Raw genomic sequence first — 27,140 nt, forward strand, 5'->3', positions numbered from 1 at the left:
TGTCACTCGGATGGTGTTTCGGACTCCCTGGTTCGCCGCTCGGTTGGCCGCCACCCGGGTTGCGGATTCCTCCTTTCGATGTGTATTTTGGCTGAAGCCTTCAATCTGTTGTGGTGCCAGTCCGGCACCTTGGGCGGCCTCCGGGCATGCCCCTTGACGGGCCTCCAGGCCCGCAGAATGGTCGGTCGACATGCAGATTTTCCTCTTCTCTCCAATTGGCGCCTGGCCCAAGCCAAAGGCCAGAGCCAGCAAAACTGGAAAAACAAGTTTCTGCAGTCAGTCAATTTGCACAATCAACAGACCCCGGGGGGAGCAGACCGGGCCCACTGGGCTGGCGTGGTCGTCGTCCTCTGCTGTGGGGGTGTTTCGACCAGGGGACCAGTAGCGGATGGGCCTCACCGACCGGGGACAGGTGGATGGGCCAAGCCTGGTCGTTCTTTTGCGAGGCCGAGTCCCTCTCTCTTCCTTCGAGGTGTCGTCAGGTCCCCTTGTCTGTGTTCTTCAAGTGTCGCCAGCTCTCACCTTTATACCCGGTTCGGTTTCCGGCCTTTTTCGCGCCCAAACTGAATCAGTGTCTCATTGTTTGAGTCAAGGTGGGGATGAGGTGTTAAGGTAAAGCATTGTTTCTTGTGCACCTCGATGCCTGATAGTCTGGCTGGCTATTGTGTCAGGGTCGGGATGCACCGAGGTGTTGGCCTCTCCTATTGTCTTTATGTACATGGGTAATGGGCTGGTGATAGGCCCTTCTCCTTGATTAGATCCAGGTAAGCTGTCCTTTACAAAATGCGCCGAGTATTCCCTATTGGTCGAGGATTTCCCTGCTTCTGGCCCGGCTCGATTCACTGATTGGCTGGCCCAAGATGCACTTTCCCGGGATTGGCTGGCTTCTCAGCCTGCCTGTGACCCCCGAATTCACATAGTGTCTGGCCACAGACATATTTCCCAGCCTGCCTTTCTGCCTGCGGCTTGCCTTGGCCAAAGTTCGATTAAAAGGGTGCATGGAATGGTCCCATGCTCTATTTCCTTGTTATCGGGTGCCTTTTCTTTTGTGTAGCACTAGATTTTCGACCCTTACACTACGCACCTGCTTTTATCAGACGCAAGAGTTTTGAGGACATTTGCTGGGCAAGATATGGGTAAATCTTCAATCCTGCCCGTAGAAATGTCCTGGCTGCCGAGATGCGGAGGATCTGTCGAGCTCTAGCTTGACAGATCGGAAAAGTCGGTTTTCCGAGCATGCACATTATGCGCTGAAAACCGGCTTTTGCGATGTCTTCCCACGTCCGTACACACTCCGTACGGATCCAGGGAGGCCGGGATTTCTGGGCCATTAGGAAAGTCAACACGTGGCTAAAGGAGAGGTGTGGGAAATAAGGGTTCCATTTCATGGGACACTGGCACCAGTACTGGGACAGGAAGGAGCTGTTCCGCTGGGACAGGGTTGTGTCTGAACCGGGCTGGGACCATGGTGCTAGCGGAAAGGATAACTAGGGCGGTAAATAAGACTTTAAAATAATAACACTGGGGGAGGGAACTGCTGGAAATTACAGAAACTTACAATAAATGAAATGAGGAAAAGAGAATAAAGGAGAAACTAAAGGAGGGAATAAGGATAACGTGAATGGTCCGAGATGGGCTAAAATCACCGGGCATAAAGGTAACTACTAAAAAGAGAGAGTGTAATAATAAATAAAAATAATTTAAACTGTTGGTACAGCAATGTAGGAAGTATTCAAAACAAAATGGACAAACTGGATGCAGTGATTTGTAGAGGGGATCTGGATATAGTAGGGATGACTGAAATATGATTGGTAACTAAATATTGTGGATATAGCACATTTAGGAAGGGAAGGAAGGAGGCGAGATGAAGTAGCTGTACTAGTTAAAAATAATATAATGACTGTCAAAAAAAAGGAGTAACTAGCAGTAAAATAGATACAAAATCCATAAAAGATAACAAGGGATTTATCACCGTAATATGGGTTTACTCCATTGCCCACCTTTGGCTCGTTTGCCGTGAAGGAGCTCCGAGTAGAGCACTTGCTTTGGGAGTCTCGTGTCGGGCATGTGGACAATGTGGCCTGCCCGCATTGTCCGCATGAAGCTGATCGAGTGTGGTCAGTGCTTCAATGCTGGGGATGTTAGCCTGGACGAGGACGTTGATGTTGGTGCGCCTGTCCCGGATAAAGTGTAACATCCCCACCAACACCTGGGAGTCCCCGGCCCAAGACTGCCCTAAGTGGAGGAAGTGCATCCGCGAGGGTGCTGAGCACCTCGAGTCTCATCGCCGAGAGCATGCAGAAATCAAGCGCAGGCAGCGGAAGGAGCGTGCCGCAAACCTGTCCTACCCACCCCATACCCTCAATGACTATCTGTCCCACCTGTGACAGTCTGTGGCTCTCATATTGGACTGTTCAGCCACCAAAGAACTCACTTCAGGAGTGGAAGCAAATCTTCCTCGATTCCGAGGGACTGCCTATGATGATGATGATGGGTTTACTATAGACCATCAAATAGTGGAAGGGAATTGGTGGACGAAATATGTAGATAAATCTATGAGGTGAGTAGCAGATATAGAATAATAATCATGGGAGATTTCAAGTATCCCCAGATAAACTGGCAGGAATAAATAACAATAGGAGAAAGAGGAATGGAGTTTTTACAGTGTGTCTACAGGACACCTTTCTCGCTCAGTCCGTTAAGATGTCCAACAAGAAAAAAATCACTGCTGGATCTTGTAATGAGTGATGAACGAGAACAGAGAGGAGAAGTAAGAGTAGGAGAGCATCTTAGTAATAGTGATTACAACACAGTAAGGTTCACGAGTAGGATGGAGAGTGACACAAGTCGGACAAAGACTAAGGTCATAGATTGGAAAAGAGCAAATTACGAGGAAATGTGGGTGGAACTAAAGAAGGTAAACTGAGAGAAAATCTGAAAAAACAAAGACAGAAAAACAATGGGGAATCTTTAAAGGTAATCAACAGAGTTCAAGAGAAATGCATTCTACTAAACGCTGAACACAAGCAAGCTAATGATGGGGCACTGTAGATGAATAAAGAACTAAAGGGAACATTGAATCTAAAGTAAAAGGCGTACAAGAAATGCTTAGATACGGAAGGAGGACAAAAGCAAATAAGAATTTAGTGGAGAAGTTTAAAAAAAACTATCTGGAAGGCAGAGGAAAAATTACAAAATTAAATTATTGAGGAATATAAAAAGAAATAATAGTGCGCTATATCTAACAAAAGTAAAATTAAATTAGGGATAGGGTCACTACAGGATGAGCAAGATAAACTCACAGGTAATGACAGAGAACTGGCAGAAGCATTGAATAACCACTTCGCTTCAGTTTTCACTGAAGAAGACACTTCACTACAGGATGGTCTTAAAAAGATTACTACAGTGGGGATAGAAAGGGAGAAAATAATCGACAAACTAGTAAAACTAACCGAGGATAAGACCCCAGGTCCAGGTGGTATGCACCCACGCATACTCAAGGAGACTGGGACAGAGATAGTGGAGAGCTAATGTTGCTCCTACAGACAGAAAGGGAGGTAGAACAAAGCCTGGGAACTATAGAACAGTCTGCTTAACATCAGTGATAGGAAAGATACTGGAATCTACACTAAAAGAAATGATAGAAGAGTATCTAGAGCCAGAAAATATAACAAAAATAGTCTGCATGGATTCTGGAAGGCTAATTCATGCTTAACGAACCTGATAGAATTTTTTGAAGAGAAGGGTACTTAAAACACTGTGCACAGTTCTGGTCTCCATACTATAAAAAGGACTTTGAAGCACTGGAGAAAGTACAAAAAAGACTTACATGGTGGTACCAGAACTGAGAGGTTACAGCTATTGGGAAAGAAAGAAAGACTTGCATTTATATAGCGCCTTTCACGACCACCGGACGTCTCAAAGTGCTTTACAGCCAATGAAGTACTTTGAGTGTAGTCACTGTTGTAATGTGGGAAATATGGCAACCAACTTGTGGACAACAAATAGCAATGTGATAATGACCAGATCACCTGTTTTTGTTATGTGGATTGAGGGATAAATATTGGCCAGGACACCAGGGATAACTCCCCTGAATCTGCAAAATTGTGCCATGGGATCTTTTATGTCCACCTGAGAGAGCAGGCGGGGCCTCAATTTAACGTCTCATCCGAAAGACAGCAGCTCCGACAGTGCAGCACTGCACTGGGTGTGTCAGCCTAGAAGAATGTGCTCAAGTCTCTGGAGTGGGACTTGAACCCACAACCTTCTGATTGAACAGGTTAGGGTTTTATTCTAAATAATACTTCATTAGTTATAAACTGCTTTGGGACGTCCTGAGGTTGTGAAAGGCGCTATACACAAGTTTCTTTCTTGACAAATTTTAACAATCACTTTCCCACTTAGTCAACAGGCCCAGAAGGCAGTTTACTCAGGAAAAATTGGGAAAAGTGGAAAACTCATCAAGATAATTCCTGCAAAGCAGATTGCATCGACACCAAAAGGTTCACATCAAAAATACAGAAAGAATAGTTCAAAGTATAGGAGTTGGATTGGAAATAATCTCAATTCAGTGGGTTGAAAGGGATCCACGCCCAGGTTAACTGATTGGCAGATCAAAGTGTGAATCAGCAGTGGGACATATTTAAAAACTAGGGGCTGGATTTTCGGTTCTGCTGATTTCGGGGCGGTAATGGGGGCGGGGCAATAAAGTTAGCGCCCGGGAACTGTTTGTGCCTCAGTCAGCAAAATTGGTCAGCTGGGCCCTGAGTGTGGGGCGGGGCACTAAGGGCGGCGTTACACACCTCTCTCTCTCAGGGAGCTCGGCCGGCAGAGCAAGGGAAAATCCTGAGCTAAAGAGAGGCCTGGGGAGAAAAAAAACTGAAAAAAACCCACCAAAAACATTCCCAATAAATAACTCATGCCACCACAACATAAATTGTAAAAAAATAAAATAAAAACCAACCACACTTATGTGAGGTAGACATTACTGACCTCACTGCGACCACCACAGCTCAGACCGCCAGCTTTCACAGGCGTTCTCAGCACGGCGCTACGGATCGGGCGGGAGACAAAAATCGAGCCGGTGTCGCAACCAGGCGCGTGCACACCGGCTTGGCACTTCCGGGCGGTAATGCTCGACAGTGCCTGTCAAAACTGGCACGAAAATCCCGGCGGGGCGCTGGAAGCTGGCTGTCCACCCGGAAGTGCTCACCGCTGTCATTGTCACCCCTCTGGGGCGCTAACAGGGGCGGCAGAAGTCCTAAAATCCAGCCCAAACTGAATAAGTTACAGCTCAAATGCATGTTAAAGGCACGATATAAATGTTAAGGTCACTCAATGCAAGTTGTTGCTATCATTGTGAAGGAGCTCTCAGAATTGTACAGTACAGAGAGAGGATCTCATTTTGAAATTCAGTGATCTACATACACGTGCAAATTAAACTCCCACTCAAAATTGCTTCAGTCATTTCTGCAAAGTTGCTTTTTTAAAAAGAAATATGCGCATACATTTAAATCAACAGAGGTTTGAGAGAATTCCAACATTATGGGGTGCACTTTACGTGGGAAACTCGCGGTCCCATTACTCAGATAGTGGCATTTTTACTCTCAGCAGGATCCATGAGCTCTTTAATCATGTGCTGTAAATTCCTAAAATAGAGAGTGATACATGGATTAGAAAAAGATTTAGAACCAACCCATTAAACTGCTGGTCGACCAAGTTTTCAGCTTATTTTTATTAACACTAGCATAGTGTTATAGATTCTCTGCATCTCCAAAGCTTCCGTGGACATGAGAAGTTGCTTGCTCAGTAAGCAGCAGTCCTAATATCATTTTACAACTGTGATATTGGTCTCACCAACTAAGGACATGGGTTTCAGAGGGTGATGAACAGCTCACTTCCTTCCACAATTGTAAAATATAAGTTCATTTACTTCTTGTCACTGTAATGTACGCACCAGTGAGTATGCTCACAGGTTTGTGGAGCTGTTGAGTTGTGAGTGGCTTAGCCAGTCACGTGATGTTCACACGACTCAATAAAACCCCAGCCAGTTGAGTTCGGGGGATCCACGATGGGGCAGGTGACGGTGAGCCTGGTGGATGAACTGGTAATGTGTCGTGTGATTGTTAAACCAACTAGTTCTTAATAGCAATGTGTTGCTATGAATTCTTAAGCCAAGAGCCCATGAAGCAAATACATTACAGTCACCATACTAGAAATTTAGGCTAAAATGGAGACATTTTTAAAACTCTCGAGGCACACGAGAGGGGCACAGAGAATGAACGGTGAGGCCCGATATACTAATATTGGCCATTATCAGTTCGTCAGCGAAGAGGAATGAAAGACCTGGTCACTGCGATGTTACATTGACTAACGGTTTCTTAATGTTAGTAGGTTCGTTTTTTGTTGAAAATTGCCCGTTTTGAATTGGTAGCTGGTGCTGGTTGCTTTGCAGTGGCCAGCTTAGAATTGAAGAAGAAATTCCATTTACAGTGGCTTGCGATTAAATAGCTTAGTTCACATTGGTAACTATTAACATAACAGGATACAGTTATGGGATCACACGAATGTACTCATTGCACAAAGCTTCTTTCAACAGAAAGGCTTATACATCATAAAGTTAGTTCTATAACCTGACTACCAAACTGACCCGTGGCAAAATCTACTGAGTTAACTGACTCTAATGTACAAATACAAGCAAAAATATATAAGATGGATACTCACTCTCTAACATCTTTGTTCACTTTATGCTTAGTAAGGGCTCTTTCAATATAATTTTCAAAATCCGAGAAATGGAATGTTGAAAGATTTAATGTTTTTTATTTTTACTCGTGAATAAAACACTTTAAGTAAAATGTCAATTATAAACCATATTATAGAAAAAAAGGAACTTGCATTTATCCAGCAGCTTTCGTGATCTCAAGATGTCCCAAAGCACTTTACATCCAGTTCAGTATTTTTGGAGTGCAGTCATTGGTGTAATGTAGGAAATGTCACAGCCAATTTGCACACAGCAAGCTCCCACAAACAGCAATGTGATAATGACCAGATCACCTGATTTGGTGATGTTGGTTGGGGGATAAATATTGGCCAGGACACCGGGGATAACTCCCCTGCTCCTCTTTGAAATAGTGCCCTGGGATCTTTTACTTCCCCACTTGAGAGGGCAGACAGGACATCAGTTTATCGTCTCATCCAAATGACGGCACCTCCGACAGTGCAGCACTCCCTCAGCACTGCACTGGAGTGTCAGCCTGGATTTTGTGCTCAGGTCTCTGGAGTGGGATTTATAATAGCTACATAAACTGAAAGAAAGGATTCTGGTCGCATTTTCATAAAAAACCCAGAAATAGTTCATCCAATGGACGAGTTGTGGTAGAGAACATGAAAATTAGCTTAAAAGAGAAGGATATTTAAGGATCCATTTTTTGCGAGCTATCACTCCTGGCATTGGCACTTGGGTGATAGGAGTGTAAAAAATGGAGAATCGGGCACAGGAATCAACTCAGCCAATTCTTCAGTGAGTAAAATGAAACATTAGGAAATTGGGAGAGCTATCTCCAGACCAGTCTGTTGGTCCGTGCTCCCATTGAGTGAGGTTCCTCACTGGGATTGTCGGCATTGAATTGCCTGCGTCGGCCCAGAAATGTGCCCATTTTCCCGATATCAAGATACGCCAGAATTTCCTGCCAATCAAATGAGAATACGGTCGAACATAAAAATGGGCGTAAACAATCAAAGCAGCGAACACACACCACATTCTTTAAATATTTCATTCAAGTTCCAACTCATTCAACCGTTATTCCCGCACATTAGGTACACGTGTTTAAAAACCTGCAATTTGGGAAGCTTTTCAATTTTTATTGCGACTTATACTTATGCCATATAAATGCGTAAAACTCGATTTGCTTTTTGAAAACTCTCCAAAAATTGGGATAAACCAGAAAAATAACTGATTCCTGCTGCACCTGAAAATCTCGCCATAATTTGAAGAGAGGCTCTAAGCAAGTCCTATTGCAGGAAACTCCCGCATGAGGCTCGGTGACCTGGGGCGGGACCATTCTTATGGGCGGTGAGGTGTTCTGCAGAAGGATTGATGGAGGACATTTGTACATCATGTACTTACGCCCAAAGTTCCGCAATTTTTTGGGCCAGGTAATCGGTTTGCGCTCCGGTTACGTGTATCAGAGCCTTTGGCCACTATCAAAGGAGCAGCTCTCTGGTAAATCTCAGACTTCAATATCCAGGGGATTACAGAGGGAGGTGGGGGAGGGGGGGGGGGGGCGGTACATTGAAACAAAAGTGGAGCCAAAATCTGCAACTTGCTTTTTTCCCCCATTTTCGGGGAAGGCCAGCATTTATTACATCCCTAGTTGCCCTTGAAAAGATGGTGATGCGTCTTCATGAACCTCTGCAGTACGTGGTGAAGGTGCAGTTCGGTAGGGACTTCCAGGACTTTGGCCCAGCGACAACGAAGGAACGTTGCTATGTCTCCAAGTGAGGATGGTATGTGACTCAGGTAGGGAACTTAAAGGTTCCTATGCACCTGCTGCTCTTGTCCTTCTAGGTGGTAGAGGTCACGGGTTTGGGAGGTGCTGCAGAAGAAGCATTGGTGTGTTGCTGCAGTGCATCTTGTAGATGGACAAACTGCAGCCATGGTGCACCGGTGGTGGAGGGGGTGCCGATCAAGCGGGCTGCTTTGTCCTGGATGGTGTCGAGCTTCTTTAGCACTGTTGAAGCTGCACACATCCAGGCAAGTGGGGAGTATTCCATCACACTCCTGACTTGTGCCTTGTACGTGGTGGTTGGCTTTGGGGAATCACGAGATGAACCAGTTGCTGCTGGATACCTAAACTCTGACCTGCTCTAGTAGCCACAGTATTGATGTGGCTGGTCCAGTTAAGTTTCTGGTCAATGGTAACCCCCAGGATGTTGATGGTGGGGGATTCAGCAATGGTAATCCCATTGACTATCAAGGGAATGTGGGTAGACTCTCTCATGTTGGAGATGTCCATTGCCAAGCACAATTCTTTTTGATGAAAACAAAATCTTATTAAACCGATTTCATCAACTCAACAGGATAAACTCACCAATGCTTCCCAGCTGGCCATTTTGGAAAAGACTACCAGTGCCCAGGTGAATTCCAGTAACAATCTGTCTTTCTGGTGTAGCATGCAACACTAAGTACCGCTTTGGGCGTTGTACTGCAACCAACCAAGCATGGTTTATTTTTCACACAGCTTACTGACTGCTTCTTCCACTGAGCAGAGAGCAGCAGCCGGCCAAGATGAAACCAAATAGAACATACAGTTGTTTGCAAAAGCTAAATGCGCAAAGCAGATAGCTGTTCCATTAATGCACCTATGTCCAATAGAAAGTGCAGAGCTTACTGGAAGAGCTGTGTAACTAACACCTGACCCCGCTGTCTCGCTGCCTGAACTGCTGCACACCATCGCCCTTTCTAGTCCTCCTTGACTTGATAGTGCTTCACATCCAAATCCACGGTGAAGCCTCTATCCATGACAATATCGTGCAATGTATACAATCATAGAATCGTTACAGTATAGGAGGCCATTCGGCCCTTCGAGCCCGTGCCGGCTCTCTGCAAGAGCACCTCAGCGAATCCCACTCCCCGCCCTTTCCCCACAACCCTGCTAATGTTTTTGCCTTCAGGTACTTATCCAATTCCCTATTGAAAGCCGCGATTGAGTCTGCCTCCACCACCCTCTCAGGCAGAGCATTCCAGATCATAACCACTCGCTGCGTAAAAAAGTTTTTCCTCATGTTGCCTTTGGACCTTCTGCCAATCACCTTAAATCTGTGTCCTCTGGTTCTCGACCCTTCCACCAATGGGAACAGTTTCTCTCTCTCTACTCTGTCCAGACCCCTCATGATTTTGAACACCTCGATCAAATCTCCTCTCGATCTTCTCTGCTCCAAGGAGAACAATCCCAGCTTCTCCAGTCTATCCACGTAATTGTAATCCCTCATCCCTGGAACCATTCTCGTAAATATTTTCTGCACCTTCTCTAAGGCCTTCACATCCTTCCTAAAGTGCGGTGCCCAGAATTGGACACAATACTCCAGTCGAGGCTGAACCAGTGTTTTATGCAGCTTCATTATAACTTCTTTGCTTTTGTGCCCTATGCCTCTCTGTTCCTGCATCCCCTTTAGAATTGTACCCTTTAGTTTATATTGCCTCCCATCGTTCTTTCTACCAAAATGTATCATATATAGTTATAACTTCGCCAACCTTCTCTGGGACAAACAATATGGCAACCTCTGACTATCTGAATCATTGCTTAGCACCCCAAAGTGTTGAGTAACCCTGGTTTGCCCATGTGTCCCATTGTATCTGTTCTCTGCTGCTGTGTGTCAGTTGTGCATAGGAGTCAACTGCCATGGTTGTACCATATTGCCCTCATCGCCAAGGAGCCATCACTCCACACTTTCGCTTCGAAGTGTTGTGTGATGTTAAATTAGTTCAAACGCTATGCATAATGCACACTCTCTGAAAAGTGCACGGTTTCTGGTGAGGGTACCATCTGCACAGTAATGAACCAATTGCTTTTGCTATTTAAGCATGTCACAGGGTCGACACAGCAATGGTTACATGTACACAGCAATCGTCCCCTGTTCTTCGACAACGCGAATAATGTAATAAAGCTATAGCTCCCTCTGCTGCTGAAGTGCAGATGGGTGCATGTCGAAACAGGGCTTGAGTTACCTTCTTAATGGAGTGTTAGATTGCTTAGCTGATGATTCCTGCTAGGTTCCCTGTGGGTGTTGGAAGGCAGAGGGAGACAAAAGCTGAGAGCAGCAGCAAGCTTCACTGCCAGTGGTATTGAAGGGTGGATGATTGATGGCCCTGTAAATCTTTGTACACCAGGTGTCACCTCTCAGTGTCACCTCTCGGTGGCTCTGCAGAGTCTGAGCCTTGTTATGAAAGCTTCCTTCTACTTGCACTGATTCGAAATACAAAAAATGTATAACATGGCAACTCCGATTGTACAGCTTTGTAATACAGGTTCGACCTCCCGAATCCGGCAACCTCGGGACCGAGGCCGAGCCAGTTTTCGTGTTTTTCCAGACTTCGGAACATCTTTCTGACGTCACGAATCCGGAAAGACCCGAGTCCAGGTTCGGATATTTCCGGATTTCAGAACTTCAGAAGGGGGTGGGGGGGTGGTTGCTTGCCGAGGAGTTGTTCGGGTCGCTGGCCCCGGCGATGAGGTCGTTGGGTGGGGCCTTGCCACCGAGGACCTGATCGGGTGGGCCCCACCACCGAGGACCTGATCGGGTGGGCCCCACCACCGAGGACCTGATCGGGTGGGCCCCACCACCGAGGACCTGATCGGGTGGGCCCCACCACCGAGGACCTGATCGGGTGGGCCCTCACCACCGAGGGTCTGATTGGGTGGGCCCTCACCACCGAGGACCTGATCGGGTGGGCCCCACCACCGAGGGTCTGATCGGGTGGGGCCCACCACCGAGGACCTGATCGGGTGGGCCCTCACCACCGAGGGTCTGATCGGGTGGGCCCCACCACCGAGGGTCTGATCGGGTGGGCCCTCACCACCAAGGACCTGATCGGGTGGGGCCCTCACCACCGAGGGTCTGATCGGGTGGGCCCCACCACCGAGGGTCTGATCGGGTGGGGCCCCACCGCCGAGGACCTGATCGGGTGGGCCCTCACCACCGAGGACCTGATCGGGTGGGCCCTCACCACCGAGGGTCTGATCGGGTGGGGCCTCACCACCGAGGGTCTGATCGGGTGGGGCCTCGCCACCGAGGGTCTGATCGGGTGGAGCCTCACCACCGAGGACCTGATCGGGTGGGGCCTCGCCACCGAGGGTCTAATCGGGTGGGGCCCACCACCGAGGGTCTGATCGGGTGGGGCCTCACCACCGAGGACCTGATCGGGTGGGCCCCACCACCGAGGGTCTGATCGGGTGGGGCCTCACCACCGAGGACCTGATCGGGTGGGGCCTCGCCACCGAGGGTCTGATTGGGTGGGGCCTCGCCACCGAGGGTCTGATCGGGCAGGCCCCACCACCGAGGACCTGATCGGGTGAGCCCCACCGCCGAGGACCTGATCGGGTGAGCCCCACCGCCGAGGACCTGATCGGGTGAGCCCCACCGCCGAGGACCTGATCGGGTGGGCCCCACCACCGAGGGCCTGATCGGGTGGGGCCCTGCCGCCGTGGAGGAGTTCCTTGTCTGGCCCGAGGTAGGTGGGGTTGGGCAGCAGAGGTAAAGGGGACGGAGGGGGGCCGGGGCGAAGTCGGTTCGCCGAGGCAGGGGGAGTCCAGATATCAGAACATTTTCCGGTATCCGGACGACCCCGCCACGGATCGGCCCGGATTCCGGAACTCAGGATTTTGGAGGTCGAACCTGTAGTACAGTTTTTGCTGGTTGTTTAAAATTTCTTTCTGTTTTTTTTTGTGTGATGGGGATGTGAGTGTTTTTAGCATTCCAGGCACCAAGCATGTGCATCAAATAAGCGCAGCCCGTGAAGCTCCCTCTGCTCTGCTCAGGAGGCATGCTGCACACCCAGCCTCAGAACAATCTATGGCTGCACCAAGGTGAGATTTTCCTATTCCTTTACCAGCCGTCTGAATGCCATTGTGGTACATACACAACCCCTCTTCATCCTCCTTTACCTCTGCTTCACTCAACAAAGTCAACTACTCCATCCCTTCCCTCCATTCCCTCTCTGTGGCACTGCCCTAATGTAGTTCCAATCCCAGCTGGACCGATGCAGCAAGCACACCCCCTGCAATGGATTTTTGGTCCACCTACAAGGCTCCATCATCGGCCCCCTTTTTTGCCTCATCTTTTCTTTGGTGACATCAACTCATCGGCACGAGGTCAGTTTCCACGTGTATGTTGACGGTACCTGCTTTTCCAATTCTGCATCACTCCTGACTCGTCACCCACCAATGTGGCTTCGTTGATATCAAGTGGATAAGCGCCTTGCGACATTTTTATAAGTTATAAAAACAAGTCGTTGTAGTTTAAAGAGCAAAAATTGCCTTCAATTCAACACAGGCAAGACCAAAGCTTCCACATAAAGCTCTGCACCTTATCACCTGACATGGTCCCTATCTCTCACAACTCACTCAGGTGGAGCATCATAGTATGCAGGCTTGGTGGCCTATTTAACCGAGTTGAGCTTCTAATCCCACATCCTTGATGTTGTGTATCTGTAAAGCATGCACTCCCATGTTCTGCCACCAGGGAGCACATCCCCTGAAGTCCCAAGGGATCCCAGCATCCCTTGGGAGCACTGTATATCAGCCGGCCCCTAAGGCCTGTTCCCAACTCTGGAGTGTCTTATTAAAGACTGAGGTCACTGTTACTTTAACCTCCCTATGTGCAGTCTCATCTGTGTTCGGAACACAATAACTGGCGACGAGTATACGAATCCAACGCAAAGATGCAGCAAACTGTGGACATCCTGGGGAAGTTCTCGGAGGGTTTGGACTGGGAAGCCTATGTCGAACGGCTAGACCAGTACTTTGTAGCCAACGAGCTGGACGGAGAAGGAAGCGCTGCAAAAAGGAGAGCGGTCCTCCTCACAGTCTACGGGGCACCGACCTACAGCCTCATGAAGAATCTTCTGGCTCCGGTGAAACCCACAGATAAGTCATATGAGGAGCTGTGTACACTGGTTCGGGAGCATCTTAACCCGAGCGAGAGCGTGCTGATGGCAAGGTATCGGTTCTACATGTGCCAGCGATCTGAAAGTCAGGAAGTGGCGAGCTACGTCGCCGAGCTAAGGCAACGGGCAGGACAATGTGAGTTTGATGGTTACCTGGAGCAAATGCTCAGAGACTTTTTTGTACTGGGCATTGGCCACGAGACCATCCTACGAAAACTTTTGATTCTCAAAACACCGACCCTCAGTAAGGCCATTACGATAGCACAGGCGTTTATGTCCACCAGTGATAACACCAAACAAATCTCTCAGCACACAAGTGCTAGCAATGTTCATAAATTAACTGGAACTGTGTTTGCGAGCAGAAATGTACAGGGCAGAAATCACGAGTCTGCAACTGCCAGCAGGCCTCAGGTGACCCAGATGACTCCGAGTCCGCAACAAAGGATGAATGCAAGGCAATTCACACATTGTTGGCATTGTGGAGGCTTTTATTCAGCTTATTCATGCCGCTTCAAAGGGTAGGTTTGCAAGAGCTGTGGAACAATGGGACACCTCCAACGAGCTTGCAACTCTGCAAAACCTGCTAACCACCATGTGGCAGAGGAACATGCTGAAATACATGGGGTGCACACATTTTCGATGAAATGTCCACCTATAATGCTAAATGTAAAATTGAATGTAGCCATGAAACTGGACACTGGCGCTAGCCAATCCATCATGAGTAAAAAGATGGTTGAGAGACTGGGGCATCAAGGCACTCAGACCAGCCCTGAGCCCCATCCATACGAAACTGAGAACGTACACCAAAGAGCTTATCACTGTCCTGGGCAGCGCCATGGTCAAGGTCATCTACGAGGGCACAGTGCACGAACTGCCACTCTGGATTGTCCCGGGCGATAGCGCAACACTGCTTGGAAGGAGCTGGCTGGGTAAAATCCACTGGAATTGGGATGACATTCGAGCGCTATCACATGTCGATGAGGCCTCATGCACCCAGGTTCAAAACAAATTTCCTTCCCTTTTTGAGCCAGGTATTGGAAACTTTTCTGGGATGAAGATGCGGATCCATTTGGTCCCAGAGGCACGACCCATCCACCACAAGGCGCGAGCGGTACCTCACATGATGAGGGAGAGAGTGGAAATCGAGCTGGACAGGCTGCAATGCGAGGGCATCATCTCCCCAGTGGAATTCAGCGAGTGGGTCACCCGATTGTTCCAGTACTCAAAAGTGATGGCACGGTCAGGATTTGCGACGAATAGAAAGTAACTATTAATCGTTTCTCACTCCAGGACCAATACCCGCTACCTAAGGCAGACAACCTATTTGCGACGCTGGCAGGAGGCAAGACGTTCACCAAGCTCGACCTGACTTCGGCCTTCATGACGCAGGAGCTGGAGGAGTCTGCGAAGGGCCTCACCTGCATCAACACGCACAAGGGACTGTTCATCTACAACAGATGCCCGTTTGGAATTTGGTCAGCTGCAGCGATCTTCCAGAGAAACATGGATCTGGATATGGGGAAAAAAACAAGTAATTGCTTTTGAGAAAGCCAGAAATATTTTATGCTCCAACATGCTGCTTGTATTGTATAACCCGTGTAAAAGACTTGTGCTAGCATGTGATGCGTCGTCGTACGGAATCGGGTGTGTATTACAACAAGCTAATGTTGCAGGGAAGTTGCAACATGTCGCCTATGCCTCCAGGAGCTTGTCTAAGGCCGCGAGTGCCTGCAGCATGATTGAGAAAGAGGCGTTAGCGTGTGTGTTCGGGGTAAAGAAAATGCATCAGTACCTGTTTGGCCTCAAATTTGAGCTGGAAACCGATCACAAGCCCCTCATATCCCTGTTCGCTGAAAACAAGGGGATAAATACTAATGTCAGCCTGCATACAAAGGTGGGCACTCGCGCTATCAGCGTATAACTATATCATCCGCCACAGGTCAGGCACCCAGAACTGTGCGGATGCTCTCAGTCGGCTACCATTGCCCACCACGGGGGTGGAAATGGCGCAGCCTGCAAACTTGTTGATGGTGGCGCAGCCCGCAGACTTGTTGATGGTCATGGAAGCGTTTGAAAATGATAACTCACCTGTCTTGGCCCACCAGATTAGGACTTGGACCAGCCAAGATCCTCTGCTGTTCCCAGTAAAAAACTGTGTACTGCATGGGAGCTGGGCCAGCATCCCTGTTGAAATGCAAGAGCTAATCAAGCCGTTCCAGCGGCGAAAGGACGAGCTGTCCATTCAGGCAGACTGCCTGTTGTGGGGTAACCGCGTAGTGCTACCCAAAATGGGCAGGGAGACGTTCATCTCGCATCTCCACAGCACACACCCGGGTATAGTAATGATGAAAGCAATAGCCAGATCCCACGTGTGGTGGCCCGGTATCGACTCGGACTTAAGAGTCCTGTGTACGGCAATGCAGCGTATGTGCTCAGTTGAGCAACGCGCCCAGAGAGTCACCACTAAGTTTGTGGTCCTGGCCTTCCAGACCATGGTCGAGGATCCATGTCGACTATGCGGGTCCGTTTCTCAGTAAAATGTTCCTGGTGGTGGTGGATGCTTTTTCAAAATGGATTGAATGTGAAATAATGTCGGGAAGCACCGCCACCACCACCATTGAAAGCCTGAGGGCCATGTTTGCCACCCATGGCCTGCCTGACATACTGGTCAGTGACAACGGGCCAAGTTTCACCAGTGCCGAATTTAAAGAATTCATGACCCGCAATGGGATCAAACATGTCACCTCGACCCTGTTTAAACCAGCCTCCAATGGGCAGGCAGAGCGGGCAGTACAAACAATCAAACAGAGCCTCAAACAAGTCACAGAAGGCTCACTCCAAACCCGCCTGTCCCGAGTACTGCTCAGCTACCGCACGAGACCCCACTCACTCACAGGGGTGCCCCCAGCTGAGCTACTCATGAAAAGGACACTTAAAACCAGACTCTTGCTGGTTCACCCCAACCTGCATGATCAGGTAGAGAGCAGGCGGCAGCAATAAAATGTAAACGATGGTCGCGCCACTGTGTCACGGGAAATTGATCTGAATGACCTTGTGTATGTGCTAAACTATGGACATGGTCCCAAGTGGATCGCGGACACGGGATAGCTAAAGAAGGGATTAGGGTGTTTGTAGTCAAACTGGACAATGGACAAATTTGCAGAAAGCACCTGGACCAAATGAGGCTGTGGTTCACAGACTGCCCTGAACAACCCACAGCAGACACCACCTTTTTCACACACCCAAAGGATCAACGACACCACGCCGGACCAGGAAATTGAACCCATCACACCCAACAGCCCAGCAAGGCCAGGGTCACCCAGCAGCCCTGCAGGGCCAGCCCAGCGAGGGCACAGCCAACACACCAGAAGAGACATTTGTACGGAGGCGGTCCACCAGGGAAAGAAAGGCTCCTGACTGCCTCACCTTGTAAATAGTTTTCACTTTGACTTTGGGGGGGCGAGGAGTGATGTGTATCTGTAAAGCATGCACTCACATGTTCCGCCACCAGGGAGCGCATCCCCTGAAGTCCCAAGGGATCGCAGCATCCCTTGGGAGCACTGTATATAAGCCGGCCCCTAAAGCCTGTTCCCGACTCTGGAGTGTCTTAATAAAGACAGAGGTCACTGTTACTTTAACCTCCCTGTGTGCAGTCTCATCTGTGTTCGGAACACAATACTTACCACCACCAAAACTGCCGCAACATCACCCACTCTGCCCCACCTCACCACCAAGATACTTTTCCCTTCCCCAGGGACTCCACCTTGACATAGTGGGAAGGCTTGTGAATTCCGATAATCCCGAGAGCTATGCTGGTAGGAGTTAAACTCCTGGTAGGGCCATCCAAGCCAGACAGGTCGAATGGTATAAGCCAAACTAAAGGCAGTCCACTGGCCCCTCCTGATCCAATGACCTGTCCAAGTAATAATGCCTTTCATTACAGAAACAACCCAGAGGCATGACGAGCCTGTTAGAGATTTGAAAATATGAACACCAACTGTGGAGAACCATAATTTGCTGCATGTGAGACGAGATGATACTCTGATCTGAGTCAATTATCTTGCTTTAGACAGACAGCAGTGGAAGAAATGGGATGCCTCATGTGTCACTAGACACAGGAGACTCTAACTAACTAACAAGATGTTTCTCCTCTGCTTCAGTACCTCCAGAGTCCATTATGCCAACGCCCTCCTTGCGAGCCTCCCATGCTCTTTATAAAGTACAACTTCTCCAAAACTGCATCACCTGAATCCTCTCCTACAACAAGTCCTGTTCCCTTATCACTCTGCTCAGCGACTTTCACTGGTTTCCTGTTTGCATTTCAATTTCAAAATCCTTGTCCTCACCTGTAAAGGTCTCCATGGCCTCGCCACTCCCTACCTCTGCAACCTCATTTAGCCCTGTGCTCCTCTACGTGCCTTGCGCTCTTCCGATTCTGGCTTCTTCGCTCCAATGTTTGTGTCCGTGGGGCTTTTAGCTGTTCCAGCCATACACTCTGGAATGTCCCACAAGAGCATGAGAAATAGGAGCAGGAGTAGGCCATTTGGTCCCTCGAGCCTGCTCCGCCATTCAATAAGATCATGACGGATCTGATCCTGACCTCAACTCCACTTCCTCCCCATAACCTTTGACTCCCTTATCTTTCAAAAATCTGTCTCCCTCCACCTTAAATATATTCAATGACCCAACCTCTACAGCTCTCTGGGGTAGAGAATTCCAAAGATTGATTCCAAAGAAATTCCTCCTCATTTCTGTTTTAAATGGGCGACCCCTTATTCTGAAACTATGCCGTTTCTAGACTCCCCCATGAGGGGAAACATCCTCTCTGCATCTACCCTGTCGAGCCCCCTCAGAATCTTATGTTTCAATAAGATCACCTCTCATTCTCGTACACTCCAGTGAGTATAGGCCCAACCTGCTCAACCTTTTTTCATAACCTTTCCCATTTTGGCCTTTCTTCCTAGCTGTTATATATGTAAACTTGTATTTACTCTGTACAGCCATCAGAGGGCTCATCCCCTGGAGTATATTTAAGGAGGCTTCACAGGTTGGAGAGGCACTCTGGAAACCTGCAATAAAATACTACGGTCACATTTTACTTTGGGCTCACAGTGTTCAGTCTGACTCTTTCTCCATACACAACAACTGGCGACGAGATACAGATAGCGAACCCAAAGATGCAGAGAACAGTGGGCATCCTAGAGAAATTCTCAGATGATTGGGAAACTTTTGTGGAGCAACTTGACCAATACTTTGTGGCCAACAAGCTAGATGGGGAAGAGAGCGCTGCCAAACAAAGGGCGATCCTCCTCACCGTCTGTGGGGCACCAACGTATGGCCTCAGGAAGAATCTGCTCACTCCAGCGAAACCCACGGAGAAATCATACGACGATTTGTGCACACTGGTCCGAGAGCATTTGAACCCGAAGGAAAGCGTTCTGATGGCGAGGTACCGGTTCTACACCTACAAAAGGTCTGAAGGCCAGGAAGTGGTGAGTTATGTCGCCAAGCTAAGACGCCTTGCAGGACATTGCGAATTTGAAGGACATTTGAAGCACATGCTCAGAGACTTTTTCGCACTTGACATTGGCCACGAAACCATACTTCACAAACTTTTGACAGTAGAGGTCCCAACCTTGAGTAAAGCCATAGCGATAGCCCAGGCTTTCATTGCCACCAGTGACAATACGAAGCAAATCTCTCAGCACACAAGTGCTGCTACAAGTACTGTGAACAAAGTGATGTTGTTTTTGAATCGTAACATACAGGGCAGGTCACACATACCTGCAGCTACACGTCCGCAGATGTCTCAGGGTCCACCATCAAGGGTGATGAATGCAAGGCCATTAATACCTTGTTGGCGCTGCGGGGGTGATCATACCGATTCAAAGAGTATGTTTGCAAGGGCTGTGGAATAATGGGACACCTCCGAGTGTGCAGACGAGCTGTAAAGCCTGTTAAACCTGCAAACCACCATATTGCAGAGGAGGGCAGATCCACGGAGGATCACGACAAACCAGAGCCTCAGATCGAAGAGGCAGAGGTTCATAGGGTGCACACATTCACCACGAATTGTCCCCCGATAATGCTGAATGTTGAACTAAATGGACTCCTGGTGTCAATGGAGCTGGACATGGGCACGTGTCAGTCCATCATGGGCAAAAAGACTTTCGAAAGGTTGTGGTGCAACAAGGCCTCAACGGCAGTCTTAACTCTAGTTCGCACGAAACTAAGAACTTACACGAAAGAACTGATTCCTGTAATCGTCAGTGCTACCGTAAAGGTCTCCTACGATGGAGCAGTGCACAAGCTACCACTCTGGGTGGTACCGGGCGATGGTCCTACGCCGTTCGGCAGGAGCTGGTTGGGAAAGATACGCTGGAACTGGGACGACGTCCGAACGTTATCGCCCGCTGACGACCCTTCATGTGCCCAGGTCTCAAACAAATTTCCTTCGCTGTTCGAACCAGGCATCGGGAAATTCCAAGGAGCAAAAGTGCAGATCCACCTAATTCCGAGGGCGCAACCCATCCATCACAAGGCGAGAGCAGTACCATACAAGATGAGAGAAGGGGTAGGGATCGAGCTAGACCGCTGCAAAGAGAAGGTATCATTTCCCCGATCGAGTTCAACGAGTGGGCCAGTCCTATCGTCCCAGTCCTCAAGGGAGACGGCACCATCAGAATCTGTGGCGATTACAAAGTAACTATCAATCGCTTCTCCCTGCAGGACCAATACCCACTACCAAAGGCCGAGAACCTCTTTGCCACACAGGCGGGAGGAAAGACGTTCACGAAGCTGCATCTGATTTCAGCCTACATGACGCAGGAACTGGAGGAATCATCGAAGGCCCTCACCTGCATCAGCACGCACAAAGGTCTTTTTGTTTATAACAGTTGCCCGTTTGGAATCTGATCGGCGGCGGCGATATTCCAGAGAAACATGCAAAGCTGACTGAAGTCGGTCCCGCACACCGTGGTCTTCCAGGACGACATCTTGGTCACAGGTCGGAACACAGTCGAGCATCTGCAGAACCTGGAGGAGGTTCTTAGTCGACTCAACCGCGTGGGGCTCAGGTTAAAATGCTCGAAGTGCATTTTCCTGGCGCCTGAAGTGGAGTTCCCGGGAAGGAGGATTGCGGCAGACGGCATCAAGCCCATCAACGCGAAGACGGAGGCAATCGAGAACGCACTGAGGCCACAGAACGTGACGGAGCTTCTGGGTCTCCTGAACTACTTTGGTAACTTCTTACTGGGTCTCAGCACACTGTTAGAACTATTGCATGTCTTACTACGAAAAGGGGATGAATGGATTTGGGGCAAAAGTCAAGAAAATGCCTTTGTAAAAGCGAGAAAATTGTTATGCTCAAACAAATTGCTTGTGTTGTATGATCCATGTAAGTGTTTTGTACTCGCATGTGATGTGTCGTCATATGGCGTCGGATGTGTATTGCAACTAGCTAATGATTTCGGGAAACTGCAATCGGTTGCTTATGCATCCAGGAGTCTGTCTAAGGCTGAGAGAGCCTACAGCATGATTGAGAAAGAAGCATTAGCGTGGGTCTATGGGATAAAGAAAATGCATCAATACCTGTTTGGGCTAAAATTCGAATTGGAAACTGACCATAAGTTACTTATAGCCCTGTTCTCTGCATCGGCCCGCATCCAGAGATGGACGCTCACGTTGTCCGCATACAATTACGCCATCCGCCAAAGGCCAGGCACAGAGAACTGCGCCGATGCTCTCAGTAGGCTGCCATTGCCCACCACGGTCGCAGATCTAGCCATGATTTGGAAGCATTTGAGAGTGAGCAATCACCCGTCACTGCCCGGCAGATCAAAACCTGGACAAGCCAGGACCCCTTATTTTCTCTAGTCAAAAACTGTGTGCTTCACAGGAGCTGGTCCAGTGTCCCAGTGGAAATGCAGGAAGAGATAAAGCCATTCCAGCGGCGCAAAGCTGAAATGTCTATACAGGCAGAGTGCCTTCTGTGGGGCAATCGAGTAGTGGTCCCCAAGAAGGGCAGATACACCTTCATCAATGACCTCCACAATACCCATCCAGGCATCGTAATGATGAAAGCGATAGCCACGTGTGGTGGCCCGGTATCGAAGCGGACTTAGAGTCCTGCGTTCACAGATGTAATACATGTTCGCAGTTAAGCAATGTACCCAGGGAGGCGCTGCTAAGTTTATGGTCTTGGCCCTCCAAACCGTGGTCTAGGGTACACGTCGACTATGCAGGCCCACTCTTGGGTAAAGTGTTCCTTGTGGTTGTAGACGCGGGGTATGGAGAGAAAGCGGGAAAGGGGTACTGAGGTGAATGATCAGCCATGATCATATTGAACGGTGGTGCAGGCTCGATGGGCCGAATGGCCTACTCCTGCATCTATTTTCTATGTTTCTATGTACTCCAAGTTGATTGAATGTGAGATAATGTCGGCTAGCACGTCCGCTGCCACTACTGAAAGCCTACGGGCCATGTTTGCTACACACGGCTTACCCGATGTCCTGGTGAGCGACAAAGGGCCATGTTTTACCAATGCTGAGTTCAAAGAAGTAACGGGATCAAACATGTCACATCTGCCCCGTTTAAACCAGCGTCCAATGGTCAGGCAGAGAGAGCAGTGCAAACCATCAAGCAAGTCTTGAAGAAGGTAACTGAAGGCTCACTGCAGACTCGCCTATCCTGAGTCCTGCTTAGCTACCGCATGAGACTCCACTCACTCACTGGGATCCCACCTGCTGAACTGCTCATGAAAAGAGCACTTAAGACAAGGCTCTCGTTAGTTCACCCTGATCTTCATGAACAGGTAGAGAGCAGGTGGCTTCAACAAAGTGCATACCATGCTAGCGCAAACGTGTCACACGAGATTGAAATCAACGATCCTGTATTTGTATTAGATTATGGACAAGGTCCCAAGTGGCTTCCCGGCACTTGTGGCCAAAGAGGGGACCAGGGTGTTTCGAGTCAAACTTTCAAATGGACTCATTCACCGGAAACACTTGGACCAAATCAAACTCAGATTCACAGACTATCCTGAGCAACCCACCTTGGACCCTACCTTTTTTGATTCCCCAACATACACACCAGTGGCAACCGGCACCACGGTTGACCACGAAGCAGAACCCATCATCGACAGCAGCCCAGCAGGGCCCAACACACCAGGCAGCCCAGCTGCATAGCAGCCCAGCGAGGGCCCAACAAATGATTCAACAACACCAGCTTACACACCGAGACGATCAACCAGGGCAAGGAAGGCCCCAGATCGACTCACATTGTAAATAGTTACACTATTGACTTTGGCGGGAGCAGCAGTGTTGTTATACATATAAACTTGTATTTACTCTGTACAGCCACCAGAGGGCTCATCCCCTGGAGTCCCAAGGGATCCCATAATCCCTTGGGAGCACAGGTATTTAAGGAGGCTTCACAGGTTGGAGAGGCAATCTGGAGACCTGCAATAAAAGACTACAGTCACACTTTACTTTGAGCTCACAGTATTCAGTCTGATTCTTTCTCCATACACAACACTAGCTACCTCCCTCTCCTCCTCCAAAAGCTTTCTCAAAACCTACTTCCTCAATCCCGCTTTCAGTCATCTCCCCTAGTCCTTCTTTCACCACAGTTTAGTCTCCGATTATTTTCTACCTTTGGGAAGCAGTTTGGGACTTTTTAAATTAGACTTAAAGGCACCGTGAAAGTGTAGGAGCTGGATTTTAGGCTTTGATGTTTTTGGGGTGATAATGGCGGTGGAGCGGGAAAGTTAGCACTTGGGAACAGTTTGTGCCTCAGTCAGTAACATTGGGCAGCTGGGCCCTGAGTCAGGGGGCGCAGCACTAAGGGAGGCTTTGTACACCTCTCTCGGGCGTTAGTGTGGGAAACTCCCGAGCTAAAGAGCCAGGCCGGGAACGCTCCCAGAGACGCCTGGGGCGGGGGGAGGACCTAAACCCCCCCACAAAAACATTCCCAAAACATTGCCCACGCCACCACAACACAAAGCGCAAAAACAATTAACAGTAAAAACAATCACACTTATCTTCCGAGTCCATCGCTCACCTCTTCGCCGACGGGACGGTTGGACTGCCCTGATTTCCCAGGCGGTCACTGCGGATGCGCTTCCGGGCGGACGGGTCGGGCAGGAGCTCAAACTCGCGCCGGTGTCACAACCGGGAGCATTGCCCACCGGGCGCAGCTCTTCCGGGCGGTGCTGCTCAGCGCTGCCGCTAAACCCGACCCGAGGATCGCCGCGGGGCGCTGGAGGCTGACTGCCCGACCACAACACCTCACCATCGCCATCGCCACCGAAAAACTGAGCGGAGAACACCCGAAAATCCAGGTGTTTGGTGGTGTCGGTGTGCGATTGCTAATTTAGTGGCAATTGGTGCTGGTTTAGGATAGTGCGGCGATCGTGCCCACTGAGAGCTGGGCTGAGATGACCCAAACTCTTGAGAAAGGAGCCATGCAGCCAGCAGCACCAGTAGACATTGAGCTGAACAAGACCCAGAAGTGAAAGGACAACATTTAATCCACTGCATTAGCCAGTGCTTCGGGGAGCTGGTCAATCTTGGACGGAAAGGTTACACCAAGCTCAGAGTACATTCAGGAAACCAGGAAGTCAGACCCAGAAATACAGCCGAGAATGAACCAAAACGGATAGGAAACGCGCTCTTACTTTTATTTTCCAGCGAAGAAACTGGTTGGATTTCTGCAGTTTTGCAATTTCAGCCTGTGGGAAGATTCGAACATTAGTTGTAGTGCTGTCATTTTTCTCAACAAACGCCCCAATTTAGTTATTCAACTCTCAACAACAGACTGGTTTGCAGGCTGTTGCAAATTTAACAAGGGACGTCAGTATTGGACTTTGGAGAATTCTCCTGAAACAGGGATTTATGTTATTTTTAAAAACCCATACTTCATATTCTAGTACTTAAAATGCAATCAAGTTTGGCTAGGTGTATTTCCTCAAAAGTACTCAGAAGTGAGGAGGGAGGAGAATGCATGGTGCTTCAGTATATCTCTGATCTCATAGACGGTCCCTCAAAATGAGGATGACTTGCTTCCATGCCAAAAAAGGGATGAGTTCACAGGTGTTTCAATGAAGGTCCTAATATTCCAGATCCAGAACTACATCCTGAAGGGTGGAAGATGCCTGTGCGTGGATTTTTTTAACGTGGGGTGGCCATTGCACACTAGCCACCACACGGGTTTGACAGAGCTAGGTCTTGGTCCAGTGGCAAGGATCTGTTGCATGGACCTAATGCGCACACATATCGCAGTGTGGCCTCTGATCTAGGGGATGACAGGTAACAGTCTTTTCTTAATAATAATAATGTTATTATACAACACGGGATTGTACTTTTTTGTTTAAAAGGAATATATCTGAATGCGAAGGCGTGATTGGTGATCGACACACGAAGAAGACCTGTAGAAAAAGGGGAACTCGAGAGATTTTAAAATATCTCATTCAACAAAAGCTGTTCCAAATGAACATTGTGGGGTGAAATTGGTCTTTGGCAGTAGCGCAAATTGGGCAGTAGAGAATCGGCGACCCGATTTCCACCCTGCCCAATTTTCTTTTCCTTTGAGGTCAATCGAGTAATAATCCAGAGAACGCCAGTTCAAATCCCTCACTGGCAGTTTGAGAATTTTAATTCCTTTCAAAAAATCTGAAAATCAAAAGCCGGTCTGAGTAAAACTAACCATGAAGCTGTCATAGGAGCATTAGGAGCAGGAGTAGGCCCTTTCGCCCCTTGAGCCTGCTCTGCCATTCAATTAGATCATGGCTGATCTGTACCTCAACTCCATTTACCCATCTTTGCTCTGTATCCCTCGATACCCTTACTTCTTGGATTTCCATAAAAACCCCACTGGTTCACCAATGTCATTTAGGGAAGGAAATCTGCTGTCCTCGCTCAGTCTGGCCGATATGTGATTCCAGCCCCCTCCAACATGGATGGCTCTTGAAGTGGCTTTTTTAGGCTAAGGAAGAAAGGAATGTTGGAGGGAAAAATATTGAGAAACTTAAATTTAAAAAAATGATTTGGTTTGGTGAAAATTAATTTGATTTCCCAGTTGCTACACTTGAAAAGAAAGAAAGACTTGCATTTATATAGTGCTTTTACAGCCAATGAAGTACTTTTCGGAGAGTAATCACTGTTGCAATGTGGGAAATACAGCAGACAATTTGCGCACAGCAAGCTCCCACACACAGCAATTTGATCATGTGTTTTTGTTATGTTAATTGAGGGATAAATACTGCCTAGGACACCAGAGATAATTCCCCTGCTCTTCTGTGGGATCAGACAGGGCCTCAATTTAACACCTCATCCAAAAGATGGCACCTCCGACAGTGCAGCACTCCCTCAGCACTGCACTGGAGTGTCAGCCTAGATGTTTGTGCTCTAGTCCCTGGAGTGGGACTTGACCTACAACCTTCTGACTCAGAGGCGAGGGTGCAACGCACTGAGCCATGGCTGACACTAATGGAAGAATGTGGTTCAAACAGGTAAGAGAAGCTCACCTGGTTCATCCATCAAAAGAAACGTAAGATGGAGTTTTTGGTTCATTTTCTTTGGACACATTTGTTTTTCAGTTATAAAAATATTGGAGATGGAAAAAAGGCTGTTTGACTGGATGGGGCAGTTGGAAGCTGGTTACATAGAATTACAGAGAATTTTTTGCACAGACACAGGCCATTCGGCCTAACTGGCCTATGCCACGAGCCTCCTCCCACCTTACTTCATCTCACCCTATCCCTTTCTCCCTCATGTACTTATGCAGCTTCCCCTTAAATGCTTCGATGTGATAGGTCTTAACCATTCCATGTGGTACTGAGTTCCACATTCTAAGCACTCGCTGAGTAAAGAATTCCTAATTGGATTTATTAGTGACTACCTTCTATTTATGGCCCCTAGATTTGGAAAGCATCTTCTCTACGTCGACCTGATCAAACCCCTTCACAATTGTAAACACCTCCCATCAGGTTACCCACTCAGCCTTCGCTTTTCTAGAGAGAAGAGGTCCAGCCTGTTCAGTCTCTCAGTTCTGGTGATGAAGTCTCCAAGAATATGTCCAACCACAGTTGGCAACCCTCAGACAGGTGGAAAGGTTACAGCGATCATAAGTACCTGTGTGTCTCTGAGAGAGCTCTGCAGAGCATCAGTGATTATGGAGGGCACCATGGAATGCTTCAACTCATTCTCCAGCTCTTGAATCTGCACTGTCATTTTATAAGTGCTGCTCCTCAGTGAGAGCACCTGTTCCACCACAGACAGCGGCTTCTCTTTGGGTTTCAAGGGCTTCAAAGAAGGCCACGCTTCTGCAACTTAAAAGAAGAAAAGAAATAATGAAAGACTTGCATTTATATAGCGCCTTTCACAACCTCAGGATGTCCCAAAGCACCTAGTTACATTTGTAATGTAGGAAATGCGACAGCTAATTTGCACACCGCAAGGTACAACAAAACAGCAATGTG

The 27,140-nt window shown here is 48.4% G+C and overlaps 1 protein-coding gene across 1 annotated transcript in view; it reads right to left on the reverse strand.

Annotated features, from left to right (window-relative positions):
- LOC139250660 (uncharacterized protein C6orf118-like) overlaps positions 1-27,140 on the reverse strand; it is a 122,527-nt gene that overhangs the window by 6,823 nt on the left and 88,564 nt on the right. The window contains exons 7-8 of the mRNA XM_070873032.1: positions 26,794-26,990; positions 24,339-24,392 (exon numbers count right to left, since the gene is read on the reverse strand). Of these exons, the coding sequence (XP_070729133.1) occupies positions 24,339-24,392; positions 26,794-26,990 (251 nt within the window). The remainder of the gene's footprint in view (positions 1-24,338; positions 24,393-26,793; positions 26,991-27,140) is intronic.

The sequence above is a fragment of the Pristiophorus japonicus genome, unplaced genomic scaffold, assembly GCF_044704955.1.
Source record: "Pristiophorus japonicus isolate sPriJap1 unplaced genomic scaffold, sPriJap1.hap1 HAP1_SCAFFOLD_405, whole genome shotgun sequence".
Taxonomy (NCBI): domain Eukaryota; kingdom Metazoa; phylum Chordata; class Chondrichthyes; family Pristiophoridae; genus Pristiophorus; species Pristiophorus japonicus.